General features: G+C 34.5%; 3 protein-coding genes across 4 annotated transcripts; 2 read left to right on the top strand and 1 right to left on the bottom strand.

The window, feature by feature from the left end:
- The first annotated feature begins 237 nt into the window (after positions 1 to 237).
- LOC130724360 (protein NRT1/ PTR FAMILY 5.2-like) lies at positions 238 to 9730 on the top strand. Its single transcript, XM_057575565.1, has 4 exons — positions 238 to 465; positions 5815 to 6032; positions 7521 to 8086; positions 8587 to 9730. Exons 1-4 carry the CDS (start codon positions 351 to 353, stop codon positions 9467 to 9469), a joined length of 1782 nt encoding a protein of 593 aa, XP_057431548.1. The 5' UTR covers positions 238 to 350; the 3' UTR covers positions 9470 to 9730.
- Positions 9731 to 12578: 2848 nt separating this feature from the next.
- On the top strand, positions 12579 to 15323 carry LOC130721928 (protein NRT1/ PTR FAMILY 5.2-like). Its single transcript, XM_057572514.1, has 4 exons — positions 12579 to 12735; positions 12852 to 13069; positions 13418 to 13983; positions 14338 to 15323. Exons 1-4 carry the CDS (start codon positions 12636 to 12638, stop codon positions 15224 to 15226), a joined length of 1773 nt encoding a protein of 590 aa, XP_057428497.1. The 5' UTR covers positions 12579 to 12635; the 3' UTR covers positions 15227 to 15323.
- Positions 15324 to 17940: 2617 nt separating this feature from the next.
- Positions 17941 to 22271, bottom strand: LOC130722191 (NADH dehydrogenase [ubiquinone] flavoprotein 1, mitochondrial). 2 transcript variants are annotated; one of them, XM_057572846.1, is made up of 3 exons: positions 22114 to 22271; positions 20297 to 21771; positions 17941 to 18252 (listed from the first exon to the last, which is right to left on the bottom strand). In XM_057572846.1, the coding sequence occupies exon 2, from the start codon at positions 21758 to 21760 to the stop codon at positions 20309 to 20311; it is 1452 nt and encodes a 483-aa protein (XP_057428829.1). In that variant the 5' UTR covers positions 21761 to 21771; positions 22114 to 22271; the 3' UTR covers positions 17941 to 18252; positions 20297 to 20308. The 2 variants fall into 2 exon arrangements, with proteins under 2 accessions (XP_057428829.1, XP_057428830.1); XM_057572847.1 differs by having other exon boundaries at positions 20297 to 21766; positions 22114 to 22254.
- Positions 22272 to 23051: the final 780 nt, after the last annotated feature.

Raw genomic sequence — 23051 nt, forward strand, 5'->3', positions numbered from 1 at the left:
TCAGCTTTCAACTTTCAGCTAGTTTATCAACTAGGCGTGTCAAACATAGCCTACATTTTTATTGCCTATTTTAATGTGTAATGTGTTTAAAATGAAAAACAGAAAGGAGCTAGAATGCCAGAATTGGCGGCGTGCAAGGCCATAAATTATTAATAATGGGCCATGGTTTGTGCTATATAGCAACGCATTAATTCATGAGTACCCTAGCTAGCTCCCTTTATAAAGGATGGATACTTTCGTCTAGTGGTTACTTAAAACCTGAATGCAAGTTGAGCACACACTTTAGCTTGAGAAGAACACAAGCACTTTGCTCGCTCATTTCCTTTTCATTTTCCTCAAGAAGTTGAAAAATGGAAGAGGGCAGGGTTGTAAGTGAGTACACACAAGATGGAAGTGTGGATCTTAAAGGGAAACCTGCTCACAAATCCAAAACCGGTGGTTGGAAAGCTTGCTCCTTTGTTGTTGGTACTATCTCTCTCCCTCTCTCTTTACCATTTTCATCAGTTTAAATTTTAAAAGACTCCAAGTCCATTACATTGACAAAAAGAATAAGAGAAAATAAATTTACACTCAATTTTCTTCTCCATTTCTATTATACTTGTTTTTTTATCTCTTTTATATTATATCACATCATACCTTTCATTTTTCTCTTTTCTCTTCATATATTACTCTTGTTGTGAGTGAAAATGAAGTATGAACACATCTTTATCCAATAAATTAAGTAGATAATGAGTGAATGAAATACTATATTATTGGATAAAATATGTTTTTAATTCTGGTTGTAAATTTATAATGGCAAGTTTGTGGGAGTGGCTATGCAGGTTTTTTTTAGTTGAAATCATGGCTAGGATGAGTTATTTTTTTAAGAAAAATATATATATATATATATATATTAAAAAAATTGAGACTCTCAAGCAGAGAAAAAACATATTTTGGAAGACTGTTCCTGCAGGTGGGACATCAGTTGGCCTTTTTAGATCTTTGTTATTTTGACTATCTTTTACCATTTGTACAGATTTGTTTCTCAAGCTAATTTTAATAATATTATCTTTGGCTTCGAAAAAATAATGTTAAGTATTTGGGTTTAGTTCTTGAAGTGTGTTTTTGTTAATAATTTAGTTCAAACTAATATTTGCTAGCTACACAACAAGAATGAATAAGTATCATCCTAAAAGAATTACTTTGGTATTAATACAATTTTTATAGTGTTTGATTCATCATTTTATTGATGTCAAATAATTAGAATGATGAAATGATAGAGAAAAAAATTGCTAATCAATCTAATGTAAGGTGAGTGTTTAATCTCAAATAGTGTGTACATATAAAGAAAGAATTATTGGAAGAGACCTGTTCTTTAGTAAGATTTTAAACCTGAAAGAATTAGACTTGTGACTGACAGCTATAGCCTATAGTGATACCTTATTCAATACTAAAAAACTCTAAGTCGGAATTTAACACCATAAAAAGGTGGGTGCTATTGAATAAAAGTGCAAGCCACGTGCCACTTTGTATGTTTTGTCTTTCAATCTTTAGAAATATAAAGTCGGTTAAATATGTTTTATGCGAGTAAATTGAATTTGGTTTCCTTTAAAAAAAATTGGTTTCTCAAAAAAAATCATAGTGTTTAGTAATTAATATTATTGAAATATGTGAAAATAGTCGATTAATAATGTATATCCTATGGTGGTTTTTGTCTATTATTGCATCTATGAATTAGTGAAGTTTAACTCAAACCAAAAGTTAGTTTAAAAGTTGAGAGTTGCTCTATCCGTTATTAACAATTGTTTGGTCATATCTCTAGCCAATGTGAGACTTCAAATACACTTACATGCCATAGACTAGACATTTAGAGCAGTGACGGATCCAGAAATTTTTTGTAGTGAGGACAATATATACATATAAATTCGTAATAAAAAAAATTAACATGTTCTATTAGAAGTGAAGACATTTTTTACCAGAGGAGACAAAAGTGAAGACATTTTTTTACCAAATGGGTCATCAAAAACTACATGCTTTTACTACTCAAGTGAGGACATTTAGCAATGTGGAACACAAGTGAGGACATTTAGCAATGTAGAATATAAGTGAGGGCAATTTTTATCAAAAGAATCATAAAAAATCACATACTTTTACTACTCAAATTTTTTCTCAAAGTATTTTTACATATTTAAGTGAGGGCATTTGCCCTCATATTCCACAACTTGGATCCGTCTCTGATTTAGAGCGTTGAATAAACATCAACGAGTGACCAAAATATGGGAGGTCTCCACGACAAATGAATTTATGGTAGGCCTTGACACCATATTAGAATTAGAGATACCTAACTCAATCTAAATTAAAAGTTGACTCAAGAATTTAGGATTATTCTATCTGTTATAAACACTTATTTAATCGTCAATATGAGATTTTTAACATCAACCACTTATAACAACCACTTTTTTTTTGTTAGTAACAATTTGAACCGCTATAAATCAACAGCAGGAACTAACTTTACATATTAACGTTGGTAACTAACAATAATGATTTATTTTTAAGGGACAGCCTCCTATTCATCTCTATGGGGACTAAATATATTAAACCATATTAAGTATTCCTGTACAGAATGAGAAACCAAAGTGAGACGATATATAATAAATCAAGCACTAAAACCAAATTCTAACAATTCCATAATGTGAAAGAAGATATTGAACCTTTATTTTTAAGTTATTTGGTTTTGGAACTAAAATTACATATGTGACGGACCACATATATTGAGATTCACAAGCTCATGAGATAAAATGAACTATACTAACTATGTGTTGGTGTAGCAGTGTAGTAACAAGAGCTAAGTAAGCTAAATTTGTGTAAAATTGAAAACACAAGTTTAAACCCCAGAAATTTTTTTATGAAAGAAATTGCTATAATTTTTTGAATGAATGACAACTTCTGTCAAAAGATAAAAAAAAAAAGTAAATATGAAAAAATAAACCAGTAACATTTGTACTCTCTTCAATAAAATGTTTACTTACAAAATGTCTAATAAGCGTAGAGAACTTTTCTCACAATCATTTTATCCATTTATCTCTCATGTCAATATCTGTTCCAAAGGATAACAACAATGGGTGCCCGCCCACTAGGGTGGGCAGGTAGCACTTTGGCCCACCGGTAGACCAAGGGTTATTCTAGACTTTTCCCCTTACTGTTCTTCTCTCCCACTTTCTCCTCCCTCTCGTGTTCTCCACCAACATTAACCACATCATCTGGCAAATCTTCAACCTTCATCTTAGACCAACCAGGAAGAAAATCCAATGCTCTGTATTTTGCACCGTTTCCACCCCTAACCTCTTGGCACACCAAATCAGTGTAGAAATGAGCAGATAGACAACATGACAATGGAACCCAAACCGCAATCCATGGAACATTCAGCTTCTGAGCTACGAGGAGAAGCTGCCACGCAATCCATGGAACATTCAGCTTCTCATCGCCTCTACAGCAGCCACCGTGGCTCCTCCCACGCCACCACGAAGCTTCTTGAAGCCACAAACCCTGCCAAAATTGCTGCTACCTACTGAAGCCCCATCACAGATCCGCCGTCGGGCCACCACACTATCGCCTCACCTCGGCGAACGCCGCCCGGTTCTGGTTCAGATCAAAGAATTTTTAGGGTCAGGTCGAAGATCGAAGGGTTCATGGCTCTAATCGAATGGTTTCTCAATCAGATCAAAGGGTTTTTGGGCCAAATCGAAGGCTTTTGGGGTCAGATCGAAGCCTCTCACGGGATCCCCATCCCTTCCTCTGTCTCCTTTCCTTCTTCTTCATGTCTTCTTCCATGGAGCCTCTCAAGTTTCAACCCAGGCTTCTCAACTCGCATGCACTGCTGACACACTCAGAGGGTGAGAATGAGAGAAAGTGGGGATGAAGATGAAAGCACCGCAAAGCTTCACCGAAAGATTAAATTTTGAGCTTTGGATATGGAGGATGGGTGAGGAAATAGAGAGGTGCGGATATTTGTTGCATCTCCGATCTGGGTTTTGATGAGGTGGGGGAGAGGTTCTGAAACTTGAAATCGCCGGAGCTTCGCCGGAGTTGTGAGGTCAAGGGGTGGCGGCGGTGACATGGTCGCTACTAGTCAGGTGGAGGAAGAACACTGGATTGGGAAGATGAAGAGGATTATAAATTTACATTTTTATCCTTTTTACCATCACTTAATCTTAACCATCCAATAAAAAAATATTCTAAGATTCTCAGATCCAACGACATATGATGATGGTCCACCGGTGATGGTCCACCGGTGGGCCAAAGTGCTACCTGCCCACCCTAGTGGGCACCCCAACAATGTATATATATCCTATCCTTCAAGAGAACCTAAACTATATATGACATGTATCTTTTATTAGTTTTTGAGGGTCAACTTTTGTAGCTATAACATATGTAGTTGAGAAGTAGGTTTTGTGTCTTGCTCCACTTTATGACCTGCATCAACAGTACATCAAAATTAATGGAGGATTGAATTCTTGAGGCAGTGGTAGGTCTACATTGGTGGTAGCTTTGCTAGCTAGCTAGTTTACGACTATATTTTTGTTATACTTATATTTTTGTCGACAGAGTATTTATTTCTGGTGCCACTTGCTAATTATTGCATTTCGTACATAAAAGTGACAAATACTATAGTTCCGAAGAAAAATATCTAAAATTAAAAGTTGTTTTAAATACTACAAGCTAAGTGGTTCATCCTTACACATTAAAAATTATATACATCTAATTATTGGTTATATAAGGGATGTATCATATGAGAAATGTAATTTTATTTGAGAAAATAAAAATTAATCACAACCGTTAGATCTAACCATCAACGGTTAAGATTAAAACATTAAGTCATGTGATTTTTTAAAAAAGTCACATGACATTTTTAAGTGATCATGTGACAATCACATGACCATTAAATTATTTTAATTTTGACCCTTGACAGTGGCGGACCTACCACAGGGCTTGGTAGGTCCAATGCCCTGGCTCAAAGCAAAAAAAATAAAAATTTCTTTGGACTAGATAAGTTTTTTTCTCCAAAAAAAATTAGAGAAAAGACAAAATTTATAAGGAAAGACAAAGTTTAGGGACTTAATCATAAAATTGCCTAGGCTTCCTAAAAATTCTAGTTCCGCCACTGACCCTTGATGGGTAAATCTAACGATTGTGATTTATTCTCATCTTCTCACATAAGATTACCTTTCTCATAATATACATACGAAACAAAACACTAAGTAATGTATATATAAATGTCCTCACACCATTATATGTTTCTAAAAAGTTTAAGCTTGTGTAATATCGGTAAAAATGCACCACTTTGTAATATTTATTAGATCCTTCTCTTTTTTTTCTCTACAAATGTTGATTTTTTTTTTGCAAGGCACAAATGTTGATTCTTCACATCAAATATATTTTGAATGCACTTTGTTAATAAACTCCAGCAATGGAAATTGGTTTTTTCAAAAGAAGAATATTAGAGCTACTCTCTTCTCCCCAACCTCAAACACTTAATATATAAAACATTAGGTTCAATCTTGAAAAAAGAGATTTTTAGAATCGATAAAATAAAATTAATAGCATTAAGAACGAAAAAAATTGTGCAGAGTTTGCAAATTTTGATATGATGTATTTTTAAACTTTAATAGTAATATATTTTATTTCTTATATTACAAAATTACATGCTCCCACTCCCATGGCTTAAAATTATTGATCCCTCTACATGCATGTGAAAAATTATCAAAACCTTGTTGGCAATTGAATTGAACTATTTTGGTTCTAATAAATTCATGAACGTGTTGGTTATTCATGCAGTGTATGAGATATTTGAAAGAATGGCTTATTATGGAATATCATCAAATTTGATCCTGTATCTGACAACGAAGCTTCACCAAGGAGTAGTGAGTTCTTCCAACAATGTTACTAATTGGGCTGGCACCATTTGGATAACTCCCATCTTAGGTGCTTACATTGCTGATGCTAAACTTGGTCGCTATTGGACTTTTGTCATTGCCTCCGTTGTCTATCTCTTGGTATGTCTTTACTTTTGTCACATTTGAAAAGAAAAAAAAAGTCAATAGTGGACTTTTCCCTTGAATTTGGGCTCCAAAAGTGTTTTTTTGTTCTAATTATTTGAGAAAAATAACTCCATTAATTATGTTGGTTGACTACAAATGTACGTATTTGAATAAGATTGAAAGCATAAATGTATCTGAATCATCCAATCAAAAACTCAAGATTTTTTCAGTGCTGCATTTGAAATATTATTTTATTTAAAATAACTACGGCCAGTTAGTATGGCTACAGATCATTTGTGTCTAATCTATATAGATGCTATTATTGTAGGACAGATATAGATTTACACAAAATCTCACATGACAATTGACATGTGTTTTTATTTTCTCAACTGTATTGCTTAATGTCCAAATCTTAGTTTATGACTTTTTATTTGTGAGCTGTTCTTATAAATTTTCATTGGATTCTTCAACTGCCAAATGAGAACATACAAGTCAAGACGTCATAGTCCTTAACGCATTCACATATATGTGTACCTGTTTTTGACAGCGCCAACTCCCAAACTTATTAGATACGAAATTTATGAGCAATTATCTCCCTATATATATGGCTATATCCCACCTACATAATCTCTCCCTTAAAATCTCTTTTCATTGTTTCTATCTAAAATCTGACAGTGTACCCATCAGTTTTAATTTTTGAAATTTAATTATGACATGAGAAACTAATGGATTGAATTGTCCCGGGATGATAGTTCAAGTGATAAGAGTTATAAGACATACGAATTGTGTGGGGTAGGTCAAGGGTTCAATACCTGGAAGGTGCAATTTATCTTTCCGATGTAAAAAAAAATTAATGAATTGGATTCTAATTGATAAACTGTGTGAAAGTTTTATATATTTTTAGTTTATAGTTATTAAACTCTAAATTTAAACCATTCATGTGGATCATTAATATTTTGGTCCACCAGTGCACCATGATTTATCACAATTAAATCTTAGCATCTTGAAATATTCTTTAAGTGATGGTCAGGATTTAATGGATGACAAAAAAAAAAGTGAAAATGTAAAGTCAGACACTTCTTCCAATCCCCACCCCTTCCCCTCCTTGCAGTAATTGAATCATCGTCCATGAGCCTCTAGTTTCATGAATTAACCACCACTTTCATCATATTTGTTAAGACGTACAAGTCCAGAATCAAGAAAGCATTGTTTCAAGATCCTCAATTTTGTCCTCCATATCCTTTCACAATCAAGTAAAAACTAGAAGTTGAAATTAATAAAAGAAATAAAATCCCACCAGGTGCAAACAAATCTCATCCTCATTCAACCCTTCAAATCCGTTGATCAAGCCTCTCAAATACATCCAAACCCAGGAAAAAAATTAAAGTTTTGTAAAACCCATAAAACATCAAAACGAAATTGGGTGTAAAATTAGGGACTAAAATTTATTTAAGCCTAAATAATTGTTAGCTGAATGACTAATTTGTGTTGGAATTGGGACAGGGTATGTGTCTGCTTACTCTATCAGTTTCCCTTCCAAGCCTAAAGCCACCTCAGTGCCATGAAATTAATGTCACAAAATGTGAAAAAGCCTCTACACTACAGCTAGCAGTGTTCTATGGTGCTCTCTACACTCTAGCAGTAGGAACTGGTGGAACCAAGCCCAATATTTCCACCATTGGTGCTGACCAGTTTGATGATTTTGACCCCAAAGAGAAGAGGCATAAACTATCCTTCTTCAATTGGTGGATGTTCAGCATCTTCATTGGGACCCTCTTTGCAAATTCTGTTCTAGTCTATGTTCAAGATAATGTGGGGTGGACTCTTGGGTATGGTCTTCCCACTCTTGGTCTTGCAATATCAATCATCATATTCTTGGCAGGCACACCCTTCTACAGACACAGGTTACCCACAGGGAGTCCCTTCACTAGAATGGCCAAGGTCATAGTTGCTGCTATTAGGAAATGGAAAGTGCCTCTTCCTAGTGACCCTAAAGAACTATATGAGCTTGATTTGGAAGAGTATGCAAAGCAAGGGAAAGTCAGAATTGATTCCACTCCAACATTAAGGTATAATTTCAATCCTATTTGTAAGCTACTTGATGTGTAATCTTAGGATCAATTTCTTTTCTCTCCTAATTGTATTTTTATTTCTGTCCTGAAAATAAAACCCTTTTTTATAAGCCCCAAAAATAAAATCTTGCCAGGTTAACTAAAAAAAGTAGGAAAGTTACAAATTTAAATGGTGATTTTTAATTGACACGTAAAAATTTTACAAGTGGAGCAAGAGATTCAGGTGCACTATGTCAGTGCATTTACATAATCATGCGATCTAATTAAGTTGTCGGATCAAGATCAGTCAGTTCATAATTCACATATTTCATCACGATCTTATGATAGATATAAATTTAAAATTCGAGGCGAACAATTAAGATTGCGTGGATGTAGGAATTCCCTTGTTAGGTAATACATTTTCGTGGGAAGGGAATTAAGCCACCACTTGAGACAGAAGATTTCAGTCAGTAATTTTAATTTGAAATATTAATGATTTGTCATGTGAATGTGTACAGGTTCCTCAACAAGGCTTGTGTCAAAACTGGTACATGTACTAATGCAGGGGTGCTATGCCCAGTTACACAAGTAGAGGAGACCAAACAGATGCTAAGAATGATCCCTATCTTGATTGCTACCTTCATTCCTAGTACAATGGTTGCTCAGATAAGTACCCTTTTTGTGAAGCAAGGAACTACACTGGATAGAGGCATTGGCAACTTCAACATTCCACCAGCAAGTTTAGGTACATTTGTGACTCTGTCAATGCTTGTCAGTGTTGTGCTCTATGATCGTTTCTTTGTCAAGATTATGCAGAGATTGACTAAGAACCCAAGAGGGATTACTCTTCTTCAAAGAATGGGCATAGGAGTCATAATCCACATAGTGATTATGGTAGTTGCAGCTTTGACTGAAAGATACAGACTTAGTGTGGCAAAACAACATGGGCTAGTTGAAAGTGGAAAACAGGTTCCATTGAGCATATTCATCTTGCTTCCTCAGTTTATACTAATGGGAACTGCTGATGCATTCTTAGAAGTTGCCAAAATAGAGTTCTTCTTTGACCAAGCCCCAGAAAGCATGAAGAGCCTTGGCACTTCATATTCAATGACTTCCTTAGGCATTGGAAATTTCCTCAGTACTTTTGTTCTCTCAACAGTTTCACATGTCACCAAGGAACATGGTCACCAAGGATGGGTTTTGAACAATCTAAATGCTTCTCATCTTGATTACTACTACATACTTCTGGCAATACTTAACTTCCTGAACTTCATCTTCTTCATCATTGTTTCAAAGTTCTATGTATACAGGGCTGAAGTTTCAGATTCCATAAAAGTGCTTGGGGAAGAACTGAAGGAGAGGTCAGTCATTGTGTCAAACCAAGTGATTCCAAAGGATTAATTGATGGGTTATTTCTACAAGCAACCAAAACTGTCAAAACATGTGTGATATATAACCTTGGATGTTTTCGGTAGGATTATAGTCTTATAGACTTCTTTTGGATTTGTGTTTCCCCTGAAATATCAGCAACTAAATTTGTAAAATGGGGACTATGGTAGAGTTATGATATTATTAATTTGAAAAAAAATAATTCTAAGTTCTAATGTAGACTGTATTTTTGGTTGATGTTTATCAATTGAGCTTCATTGGTAATCGTAACTCTATATCCTATATACTATTTCTAAAACCAAAAAGTGGCAAATGATTTCTCACCCTCTCGTTTTATGTCTTTCTTCATAAGTTTTGTCTCTCATACTATAATTAGTAGGTAGATGATGTCATATTTATAAATTAGAAAAAAAAGGTATTATAATGTAACTAGATTATAAAAATTGGCTTTTTGTCTAATCCTAGTTACATTCCCGGACTAGCATTAATTTTTTTTCTAACCCTAGTTACATTATAATTCCATTTTTTTCAATTTTTTTATGCTTTGAATCAATATACCAAAACTATTTTAATCTTCCAGATGTATATACGAAAAGATAAAATACAAATTTGAGTTAATTTTCAAATCAATCCTTTAAAACTATTTGATATCTGACATATTTGATATCATTTTGAATGTAAGGTATTACATTCAATATCTTTTTTATTTTGTAATATAAAAAAACCGTAATCAATTTTAAAAAAAGACAGATAGTTATTAAAAACAAAACTTTGACACGCATACATCTTAATTGTAGAGAAGTCACAATTAACTTTTAGCATCGAATGTGTCTGACACTGCGTCTGATAGGGTGGATCTTGTGGATATGACGCCTTCTCAATCTAAGGATTGTGTTTATGAGTGAGCACGTGAGATGTCGACGGTTGGTAAGGAGCTGGGACTTGTTTGGAAATGTTCTGATGTGAAGGTCATTGAAGGATGTGTGCAACATCTCAAGCGTACTTACCCAAATAAGTATAGGTCATCTTGAGGTTTTAGCTCTTTGCGGTTTGGGTTGTTTCCTTTTCGTTTGGCTTGTTTTATACTTGGCTTATTGTGGTTAGATTTGGGTTGTCATGTTTATATTGTATTGTTTCTTATTTCGTCTTGTATGACTCAAAGGAACTTCTCGCGAATGTTTATCTTTTGTTGTAAATTTTTTTTATTAATTATTCTAATGTCATTAATAATCATTAAATGCAATATTAACACATTAATTATTTTCAAAAAAATCATCGTCACTTCCCCGCCAGGGATTCACCAGCTGGAATTCCTTATAGGAGAATGCCACAACTTGTTAGCTTCTGATTTGCATGGCCCTTTCGGTCCTAGTTTGAGGCACAATTAGTGTTTGTTGTTTGGGGCTATGCTCTTCATTGTAAAAAAAAAAATCATCGTTCACTTTTATTAATTATTTTAATGTCATTAATAACGATTAAATACAATACTAATAGATTAATTATTTTTGGAAAAAATCACAATTGAATGAGAAATTAATACATTAATTGTTTTTGAAAATATGTACTAAAAAATCAGAAAAATGTAAATATGACATCATCTAGCTACTAATTATAGTATGAGAGAGAAAGTTTATGAAAAAAAGACATAGAATGAGGGGGTGACACTTGTTGAAGTTGCCACTTTTTGATTTCAATAATAATATATATAGAGCCTGTTTGGTGGATATTATAAGCAAATAAGATAGGATATCAGTAATCATATCCTGTTGTAATATATTGTTTGTTGCGACAGCAGGATAAAATAACATTATCCTGCCCCTTATCATATCTTATCTATCTTGCGTAAAAGTTATCCTGAGCTAGGATAGAAATTATCTTGACAGAATAAGATATCAGTTTTTTATTTGTTTATTACTATAACCCAAAATTAATTTCAATATTTATATTTTATATAATTTATAATTATATTAATTAATTAATATATATTTTTAACTTTAATAAATATTAACTTTATTACTTATCAATTACTAGTTGTTATTGTTAAGTTAAAATTATTTAGTTACAAATAAATTTAATTAAAAAATAAATTGATTTATAAATGGTGCATGAAAATATTGGATTTACTCATATAAAATAACTAAATTTTCATTATGACTTACTACTACTTAGTTATTTTTCGTTATTTATATCATAATAAAAATACACAAAATAATTCTTCACTAATAATAAAATAGGCTACTCACATATATATAAATAGTAATTTTTAATAGTAAATATAAACTAATTTATTATCATATGATATTATTTAAAATTATTTCTCTACTTATATAATTATAAATAATAATTTAAATATAAATTATTTTTGAAAGAATAATATCTTTTTATGTTTAAAAAATTTGATTAATTTATATCATTGATCACTTACCTCTACTAAGCTAAAACTCATTGGTTATTTAAAAATAAACTCATTGGCTACATTTATAATAATTTTAATTAAAATAGGCTCCCTTTGAAAAAATTAAAATATTCGAATTAATAAAAAATTGTTAATATTAAAACATAAGTTCATTTATAAAAATGTAAAAAAATTAAGAGAGGTTTTTTCACATGGAGCTCTTTAATTTTCGATAAAATTCTTATGCTTCCAAAATAAATGTAAAAAAATAAATTAATAAAGTAGTCATTTTTAAAAATAAACTATTTAGAAAATTAAATTTTAAAAAATATTATGTATTTTTTATTTCAAAGAAAAATTTAATACATTTTTCATTGTTTGTATCATATTTTGTTCACTTCAAATGCAGGATAGGATAAGAGTCTATCATGCTCTTATCATATATTGTTCTTATCCAATCATTTATCATGCCTTGATCTTATCATATCCTGATCACCAAACGGGCTCATAATATATGTGATTTGATTTAATGTTTTGATGTAGATTATCCATTATTATTAGATTTAGCACTCATGATACTCATAAGGTACATCTCTAATGATTATACATATTTATATAAATGTGTGTGAGAAAGAAAATAATTGACCTCTGACTGTAAACACATAAAAGGGTTGTAACAAAATAAAACACATAAAGGGAGAGGTTGGGTCATTTCAAATTGGATCACCTCAAAGGAGAAAACAAATACTCCGCTTTGTTAGTGCTCCTCCAAAAGAGTGCAGGATGGTGAGTGAGTACACACAAGATGGAACTGTGGATCTTAAAGGAAAACCTGTTCTCAAATCCAAAACAGGTGCCTGGAAAGCTTGCTCCTTAATTGTTGGTAGCCTCCCTCTCACTTTCTCATGCTGTACTTATATTTAATTTGCATGTTTTTCCAAAACTATGTCACTTACTGGAGGATTGGAATTGCCTGCTCTTTGGACATATGTAATGCAGTGTACGAGATATTTGAAAGAATGGCTTATTATGGGATTTCATCAAATTTGATCTTGTATCTGACGACAAAGCTTCACCAAGGCACTGTAACATCTTCCAACAATGTCACCAATTGGGCTGGTATCATTTGGCTAACTCCCATATTAGGAGCTTATGTTGCAGATGCTCACCTTGGCCGCTATTGGACTTTTGTCATTGCCTCCTTTATCTATTTATCGGTATGTCTCTCTTTCCATTTGAATTCTGCTATATATCTATTTGTGCTGTGGTAGTTTCAGTGAGATAAAATCAACTCCTCTAAATACTAAACAGGATACTATCAGTTATAATAAAGAAAGGATTAGGAATCCACCACTCTTAATTTGTGCTTAGTGATGGATATTTAGTATATATCCTGATTAGTATTTAGGAGGAGTTGTCCTGTTAAACATTTTGGGCTGGTTGAGTGCATATTTGAAAATCTTTCTACCTGTAAGTAGTTTTTAGGCGTCAAAATTAATTTTGACCAAAGAAAAACTGATCCAGACATGCTATGAATTGTTCATGTTTATTGTTGGAATTTGCAGGGTATGTGTCTGCTTACCCTATCAGTTTCCCTTCCAAGCCTAAAGCCACCTGAGTGCTATGAAAAGGATGTGACAAGATGCAAAGAAGCCTCCACATTACAGCTAGCTGTGTTCTATGGCGCACTCTACATTTTAGCAGTGGGAACTGGTGGAACCAAACCCAACATTTCCACTATTGGTGCTGACCAGTTTGATGATTTTGACCCCAAAGAGAAGGCACAAAAGTTGTCATTCTTCAACTGGTGGTTCTCCAGCATCACCATAGGGACCCTCTTTGCAATTTGTGCTCTAGTCTACATACAAGATAATGTGGGATGGACTCTTGGTTATGGTCTTCCAACTATTGGTCTTGCAATTGCAATTATCATATTTCTTGCAGGCACACCCTTCTATAGACACAAAATTCTCTCAGGGAGTCCCTTCACTAAAATGGCTAAGGTCATAGTAGCATCTGTAAGGAAATGGAAAGTGCCTCTTCCTAGAGACTCTAAAGAGCTATATGAGCTTGATTTGGAAGAGTATGCAAAGGAAGGGACATTTAGAATTAAACCCACTCCAACATTAAGGTAAAATTAACCATTTTTTATTAGGGTTCTTGTAAAAAAAATCGCTTTTTTATTCTCTTAAAATTTGACGTTTTTATTTTGGTCCATGTAATATTTTTTTCATTATTAGACCCTCAAACATGTACTTTTGGTCCTCGTGAATGACTGCCAACATGACATTTGTATTTGTTAAGGACAAACATGGCATTTGTAGTTTTCAAGGACTAAAACCACATGACCATGTATTTTTTAAGGACTAGAACATTTTTGCTGGGACCAAAAACTTATTTAAGCAAAATTCTAGTCTCCATTCTCATCTATTTGATGTTTGATTTTACTATTGTTGTGTTTGCAAATAAATTTGTTGATATGCAGGTTCCTCAACAAGGCTTGTGTAATAACTGGTTCAAGTACTAGTAGTAGTAAATGGATCCTATGCTCAGTTACACAGGTAGAGGAGACTAAGCAAATGCTAAGGATGATCCCCATCTTGGTTGCTACATTCCTTCCTAGTACAATTTTTGCTCAGATAAATACCCTCTTTGTAAAGCAAGGAACTACACTTGATAGAGGCATTGGCAAATTCAATGTCCCCCCAGCAAGTTTAATTGCATTTGCATGTCTGTCATTTCTTATCACTGTTGTTCTCTACGACCGTTTCTTTGTCAAGATTATGCAAAGATTGACTAAGAACCCTAGAGGGATTACTCTGCTTCAAAGGATGGGCACAGGAATCATAATCCACATAGTGAATATAATAGTTGCTGCTTTGATTGAAAGATATAGACTTAGTGTGGCAAAACAGCATGGGCTAGTTGAAAATGGAGGACAGGTTCCATTGAGCATATTCATCTTGGCTCCTCAGTTTACACTTATGGGAATAGCTAATGCTTTCTTAGAGGTTGCAACAATTGAGTTCTTCTATGACCAGGCCCCAGAAAGCATGAAGAGCCTGGGCACTTCCTATTCATTGACTTCATCAGGCATTGGATATTTCCTCAGCACTGTTATTCTCTCAACAGTTTCACATGTCACCCAAAAACATGGCCACAAAGGCTGGATTTTGAACAACCTGAATGCTTCTCATCTTGATTACTACTACATGTTTTTGGCAATACTGAATATCCTGAACTTCATCTTTTTCATGATTGTCACAAAGTTCTATGTGTATAGGGCTGAAGTTTCAGATTCCCTGAAGGTGCTTGAAGCTGAACTGGAGGAGAAAATGACCTCTGTGCCAAAACAGGCGAGTCCAAGTGATTAGTTGATTGGAAATCAGAAACTGGAAAGAGGATGAGAAATATGTACCTAATATTTGTACCTGCTTACACAACTACTCATATATTATGATTTATTTTAAAGGTTATTCCTTTTAGAGTGTTAAGTTTAGGGGTTCATAATCTCATTTTGTATAAGTTTTATAATGTGTAAACTACAAGTGATTTCTATTATGGTGTAAAATAGAAATAAAATAAAACTTTAAAAGACATGACTCTGGGTTGAAATTATATATTCTCAATATATAAGGATCTATCTAGTTTGGAAAGAAAAATGAGAGGAAAGAAAGGAAGGAAAGATGAAAGGAAATGACAGGATTTTTTTTAGATTATTTGGTGTCAAAGAATATGGAAGCAAAAGTTAGAAGAAATAAAAGTTGCATCTTTGTAAAATAACATCCAAGTAAAAGTAAATGATAATTAACTCATTTAATAAAAAATAAATTATATTTATACCTAGTTATAGATCCAAGAGATTAGTTAATTGGAAATCAGAACTGTAACTAGATGCATGAGAAATGTGTACATTTCTACCTCCTTCTATGAGACCAATTTTTTATATTTAAGTTCTATTTGACAATATCTAAATGATAAGCTAGTTGAAAATTTATAAGCTACCTAAAGGTAAAAAACGGAAAGCTCAAAGTTGAATAGTTAGCTGCTTGAACAAAATAAAGCATATCTGACTAGCTTAAAAGTCTCATTTTTTTAGTACATCGGAAAGATAAATTACATTCATCAAGAATTGATCCTTAGACCTTCCCCTCTCCAACTCATATGTCCCCTCCAGCTCTTTTAAACACACTCCTAACACACTTCAATGTGATTGGTATAATTTTTAAAAATTCAACACACTCCTCCATAACTTTATTCTTCCACATTATTTCTAGTAAAAAAAACCTCTATTTTTTAAATTAAAAAAATCTAATCCTATCTATCACTTTTTCTCTATCTAGAGTATTTCATATCTTAGAGTGAGATATGGAATTATTTTAAAACTTTAGAGGATAGAAATTGAAAATATGGTAAAAAAATTAGAATAATATGTAAGATGTGAAATTAGAGTTTGAATAGACGGAAAAGTTTACCAAAATATGTGAATTCTCTAGTACTTGTTTCGACAAGGGTTTCCAAAGGGGTCAGAAGCATAAAAGACTAAGAGAAATGGATAGAATATTATTTCAGTGTGTAGAAGATGATTTACATAGAAGGAGGAGGTCTTTCTTTTATAGCAGGTCAACCTCTTAACCCTAACGGATGTATTTATTACAATTGACCAATCATGCCCGTTAATGGGGCGTAATAACTACTGTGTCGGTTGACTTGTGAAACAATCTCGTCTGTCAAGGAAGCCTTTCATCACCTGGTCGGCTGACTTGGTGCCAGACTGTGTTGTTCAGCGACATTCATGACCTTTGACAACGTGATCAACGGTCGGGTTGTTTCCTTATCAACTGTTGGATGTCTTCGTAATGGAGTGGGCTTTTACATTAGCCTTCTAGCATGTAAGCTCATACTTCACCTGTCCAGCCCAAACTTCGGAGGGCAGCATGGCCTTCCGGTAGGGACCTGACCATCTAGTTCAAAGTCCATGACGGTACAGTACCCAAGAATTCTGTGGCACCCACATTTTTTGGGGGGTATGATACCCTTTGTAATATTAAGTTATAATTTTGTTGAAAAAATGCGAAATGACTTATTATTGTAATTTTAAAAATTCAATGATCGACTTAATGAATTAATGACATAATTTTTAAGTTTGTTTATGTTATGCAATGCATGATATGAAAATTAGGATTTTTAGTAAAACTTGTAACTCTGGGAGATAATCTAAATTTCTTTCATGCTAGGATCTTCTTTCTTCATACTTCACCCATATTAAACCTCCAAATCTTCCTCCATCATCTTCCTCTAAGTTTAAATTGTATGTTTTCTATTAGTCTACATCATTTTAGATATCATATCTTGATCTGACTTAAGGTATCACATCAATCAAGCACCAAATATAATTGATAGCTTTTTAGTGAAAATTTTACATATAATTTAACTTACTCTTTTTTTTAACATAACCTCATAGCATTGATTAAATAGCTGGTATTGAAGCCAAAATGTGATCTGCAACAAAGGCATCAACCCCGCGGTCCTGACTCTATTTTAGTAGTATTTGCAAAGATTTTGACCGGTAAGTGAAAGTTTCTGAATATTAATTGTCACAAAGTAATAAAGGGACTTCACGCATATGAAAAAATAAAGAAATTAGGAAACTAAAATCGAAGATTAGCCACATCGTATAGGGACTGAAAACGCCAATAATAATTGTCAAATAAGAAGAATGGGTAAAAATAATATGCTAGGAGAGAAAACAGAAAGACACATGGAATTTTGCCAGCTAAAGAATTAACGAGAGCCAACTTAAAAAATACACCAAGTGGAATTCATGCTGTAATTATAACACACAGGCAATAGATGTATGATATCCATAGAATGGCAGACACAGATGCTCATGGAAATAGAAACTCCTTGGAAGCAAATATACTTCTTGTGTAGTAAAACAAATAAACAGAAAATGAACTTGATACCAAGATAATAATTTTGGTAAAAAACTATGAATGACCTATCATTGATCATGAAATACATCTTAGAAATGCAAAGTTCAGTCTTCATGAAAGAAAGTTGATTAATCCAAGATCGAAGCCATGGCTATCCAGCAGACATTATCCATCTCATTCATTGATAAGCAACAAACATCACCATGAGTTGTTTTTAAAATTAATGACAGTATACAGATCTTATTAACAAATTACAAGAAAATGTACCATAAGACAAGTTTAGGTAACACGTTTAAACTCCCCCAGATAGTTTCTCTGGTATGTTCCAGCCATAATTGGTACAGCATAAAAGAAAAATAAAGTAGCCATGAAGCTACAATAAACTGAGCCACCTATCTTTCGAAAATGATGGGCACTACTTTATTTTGATTCTTGCTATCCACCATTACAATCAAGTCAAGCCCCTACACAGAACACAGTTCAAATGCAAAGAATGGTCAGGCATCATAAGTCAGAGATCTTCCATTGCAAAGATGAAATTTTGCAGCAGTTTTTATATTTAAGTACAACTTTTCTTTTATAATGTATCAATCTAATTCTAACCCAATGGCAAAGATGCCAACATTTTGAAAAACAAAGCATAAACCAGCATTATTTTCAGGCTAATTTTCCTGGTCAAGAAGCTTTTCACACATGACAAAAGCTACACAACTAAAAAGTAGCAGTCTCAAAGAAGTACCTGCAACAAACTCTAGCACAGCCAAAAATTGAAACTAAATATAATATCAAACCATTCATGTGTTTTAACCTCATAGCATAAACTTTTGAGATAATTGAGCCCGTTTATTAAGAGTTTATTTGAGCTTATCTTATAGTATAAGTGCTAATGCAAGTAGCTTATTATTCCTATAAGCTGTTTTGAGCTTTTTTTCATAAGTCGTTCGGATTAGCTTATGAATAAACACTTATATTGACTTATAACATATTTTGAGCTTATTCAATAAAATTCTCAAATTAGCTTATGAATATGCGATAATGCGATAAGCACGTATTGACGCATTTAATTAAATTGTTTACCCAAACGCGCCACTGGTTCATGACATGGTATCAGAGCCCCTATGACCAAGTGGTCTAGACTCTAGAGTTCCTTGTTGCCCCTATTATTCTAATAAAAATAAGTTGAATTTCAGCACAAGGTAGATAGACATGTGCTTTGTTCACGATTCAAGTCTAATGGGCTCTTGTGTGAGGGAGTGTCAGAAATATGATATAATCACTCATGTGTCTTCACCTAATAGTTTAAGCTTTTGTAATTTTATGTCCATGACAAAACCATAAGTATATAAGTCATCCTCACATAACTTATAATATAAGAACCCCTATTCATATTAAGGCAGATATTGAAACAGAATTATTGAGCAATCTACTTCAATAAGAACTGAATGTTACACAAATGAAAGCTAAGAAAAATAATTATCCAATATGACAACATATGCATTTAAAAAATAATTCACATGCAAGTTCTAAGAAATCTGTTCAAGATCCAACTGCAAGGTATGGGACTTGAGTCCCACATTGGAAGTATGAGATTCTACTATTCTAGTGTGGGTTTATCAGGCCTTGGACTTTCCAACAACAATTGCTAAGTTTTGCGGTATGGGCGTATGGCTCTCCCAAAGTTCTTAACAATTGGTATCAGAGTCTTCCGCCATGTCTCTCAACTGCAAACGAGCGGTGCAGGTGATGACGCTGGCATTGCCGTGATCACCCAGGAGTAGTCAAAGGGCTACTGCACTGCAGCCGATGTGGGAACCAAGGCTGCGGAGCGTGGAGGGATGTTAGAATCAAATTGCAAAGTATGAGAGTCCCATTTGGAAATATGAGATCTAGTGAGGGTTTATAAGGCCTTGGCTTTCCAACTACAATTGCTAGCTTTTGTGGCATGGTTCTCCCAAGGTTCTTATCAAAATCCAAACCTCTAAGTAAAAAAAGTGTCACTGAGCCATAAAGGGTTTATCGGAATCTCATGTTATAACAGTAATCATAAATTAACAAGTTTCAGGACAACTGTCCTCTCTTTTTGACAAATCTTTACTTATATCAAGTTATTTCCCATAAATATGTAGTCAGACGCTTAAACTATTTTCAAGCTAGATAATTTAACAAGCCACGTGCATGAAATAGGTTAAAAAATATCTAAAAGTTCAGCACGTTTCACTTCATTGGAATAACATACTACCAAAGTTCTGTACTTTTACACCTGGCTATGCAGTTAATCTCATACTAGTCCTCAAATATAAGTTTTAAAACAAAATGTCTCTCTCATACCGATCTAAATATCTATTATCGTGTCTGATTCATCAATTGATGAGTAAAATATTTTTTTTTATCTGCTTACCTTGTGTTCATCAGCTGTTTTCAAGCTCATAAATATAATCAGGAGGTGCAATAAAGTTTTCTATAAATGATCGAAAAGGAAAAATAAGGGTAAATAATATAGTAAACAACCTTAGTATAAGTCTAACCAGTAGCCTGGAGCAACTCCCTTTGTGCATACTCTTTAATCCTTCTCTCAAGCTCGGGTCTGAAATGCCTGATAAGACCCTGCACTGGCCATGCAGCAGCATCTCCCAAGGCACAGATTGTGTGCCCTTCAATTTGCTTAGTCACCTCCTGCAGCATATCAATCTCTTCTAGTTTGGCATTCCCAACTTTCAGTCTTTCCATGATCATCCAAAGCCATCCTGTTCCCTCCCTGCAGGGTGTACACTGCCCACAGCTTTCATGCTTGTAGAAGTAGGAGAGCCTTGCAATAGCATCCACAACATCAGTAGACTTATCCATCACAATCACGGCTGCAGTCCCCAACCCTGACGTGACAGCCTTCAATGCATCATAATCCATCAGAACATCATCACATATATGCTTTGGAAGCAGTGGAACAGATGATCCTCCTGGAATTACAGCAAGTAAATTATCCCATCCTCCTCTAACACCTCCACAGTGCCTCTCTATCAACTCCTTCAGTGGTATACTCATTTCTTCCTCAACAGTGCATGGCTTGTTAACATGCCCTGACACGCAAAACAGCTTAGTCCCAGAATTGTTCTTCCTACCAAAACTAGCAAACCATTCAGGACCACGCCTTAGAATGGTTGGAGAAACAGCCACAGTTTCCACATTTGTTACAGTGGTGGGACAGCCATACAACCCTGCATTAGCTGGGAACGGTGGCTTTAATCTTGGTTTACCTTGCTTCCCTTCAAGACTCTCCAAGAGGGCTGTTTCCTCACCGCAAATATAAGCTCCAGCACCATAGTGGATATAAACATCAAAATCATAGCCTGAGCCACAAGCATTCTTACCCAGTAAACCAGCGGCGTAAGCCTCCTTCCTAGCCTTTTCAAGATTTATACGTTCATTTACGTATTCACCCCTGATGTAGATGTATGCAGCACTTGCCCTCATTCCTACTCCAGCAATCAAGCAACCTTCTAACAACTTATGCGGGTCATGACGCATAATTTCCCTGTCTTTGCAAGTTCCAGGCTCACTTTCATCAGCATTAACAACAAGATAAGAAGGGCGGCCATCAGATACTTTGGGCATAAAAGACCATTTGAGGCCAGAAGGAAAACCAGCACCTCCACGTCCACGGAGGCCAGACTTCTTCATCTCATTGACAATCCAATCAGTGCCCTTAGTTACCAAATCTTTAGTTCGATACCAATCACCCCGTTTCATGGCACCTTTGAGAAAAGGGTCATGAATCCCATATAAGTTGGTAAAAATCCTGTCCTCATCCTTAAGGCCACCAAAATGGGTTTTCTCTGGTGGTGGAGGTGGTGGTGGGGGCTGAGGAGTAGTAGCAGTTGAAGCACCCTGAGTACTGAATAATCTTAAACCAAGGCCCAACTTCTCACCTTGATGTCGAGCCAAGGTTGCCTTGGTCACGGAAAGAATTCCCCTCATGGTTGCCTTACCTAACAATAATTTTCAAGATTTAGAACAAAATATCCTGGATTAATCCATGCAAATCATAGCTAGATATCATCAAATCAATTAAAATCAAAACTCAAAAGCATGTTTTGAAATAAATAATCAGACCCAAATGGGAATTCAAAAGCAAATAATCAAAATACATAACAGTTTTCAGACAATCCTATCCTATGGTAAACAGAGAATTCGTAGAAAGGATAAAATGCGTTGTGGGTCAGTGAATGAGCAAGTTGGGTGAGATTGCATTGGTCGCGAATGAGATTGGAGCTGAAATTGGATAGAAACAAAACTAGGGCACAGATTTGAGGTAATGGAACAGCACGTACCGATGGTGAAGCAGTCGATCAAACACACACTGGGATCTGGTTTGCTTGTGTTGTGTTGAACCCCCTTTCTTTGTAATGTGTTGTCTGAGTTTTGCTAATCAGATTGATTTGTTCTCTTTTTATTTTCTCTATTTTCCTTTTTATTTTATTTTTTTGTGTATAAACACACACAAGTTGGGTTGCATTTTGGGCTTTTGGTTTAGCCACGTTGCATTTTGGAAGTAGAGATGGAAGAGACTCGTGTAGAAAGAGGCGTGTGAGTGAGTTATTATGACGAAAAAGAAATTCAACCAACTCTTTTATTTTTAGGGAAATCACTTATTGGAGTTCTTCTAGTTCTAGTTGGCGCAAAAGACAATTAGGCCCAATACCGTTAGTTATATTTTCAAGGTTTTACAACTAAGTGGACACCATGTTGATTAAGAGCGAGTTTCATTTCGTCCAACAGTCAGCTGAACGGATCTCAGTCGACACATTTATAAGACAATTGTAAGGTTGCTTACGAGCAATTATCCTCTCAGAAGTTATAGTGAAGACTTTATCAAAATTCAGCGTCTCGAGTATGACTCTCACCATGTTTATAAATACATGTTTGGTCGTTCATTTTCTCAAGCATTACTCATTTTGTTAACTTATTGCTCTTCTATGACCTTAAACACTTTCTTTAGGCTCTCGTACTGACTTGAGCGTCAAAGTGACTTTGCATGTACCTCCCCTCATTGTCTCAACATCGCACCACCATGTCAGAAGATTCGTCTAGGACTGAGCACCACCGCTGAAGGTCAAGAGCACCCACTAGCTATGATTTCGGAAATACATTTTAGCGTCGTCTGTGGGGAAAGTAACAATCAATTCTACCACAATGGAAAGGCCACGACATTACAAGCTTGACCAAAGAAATTAGGCAGCAAGAGCATGTTATTTGTACTATTTACGAA

The sequence above is a fragment of the Lotus japonicus genome, chromosome 6 (assembly GCF_012489685.1).
Source record: "Lotus japonicus ecotype B-129 chromosome 6, LjGifu_v1.2".
Classification (NCBI taxonomy): Eukaryota; Viridiplantae; Streptophyta; class Magnoliopsida; order Fabales; family Fabaceae; genus Lotus; species Lotus japonicus.

Coding starts and splice junctions, on each gene's coding strand:
- LOC130724360 (XM_057575565.1), top strand. CDS start 351: ATGGAAGAGGGCAGGGTTGTAAGTGAGTACACACAAGATGGAAGTGTG. Junction 466..5,814: donor AGCTTGCTCCTTTGTTGTTG/GTACTATCTCTC, acceptor TTATTCATGCAG/TGTATGAGATATTTGAAAGA. Junction 6,033..7,520: donor CCTCCGTTGTCTATCTCTTG/GTATGTCTTTAC, acceptor GAATTGGGACAG/GGTATGTGTCTGCTTACTCT.
- LOC130721928 (XM_057572514.1), top strand. CDS start 12,636: ATGGTGAGTGAGTACACACAAGATGGAACTGTGGATCTTAAAGGAAAA. Junction 12,736..12,851: donor AGCTTGCTCCTTAATTGTTG/GTAGCCTCCCTC, acceptor TATGTAATGCAG/TGTACGAGATATTTGAAAGA. Junction 13,070..13,417: donor CCTCCTTTATCTATTTATCG/GTATGTCTCTCT, acceptor TGGAATTTGCAG/GGTATGTGTCTGCTTACCCT.
- LOC130722191 (XM_057572846.1), bottom strand. CDS start 21,760: ATGAGGGGAATTCTTTCCGTGACCAAGGCAACCTTGGCTCGACATCAA.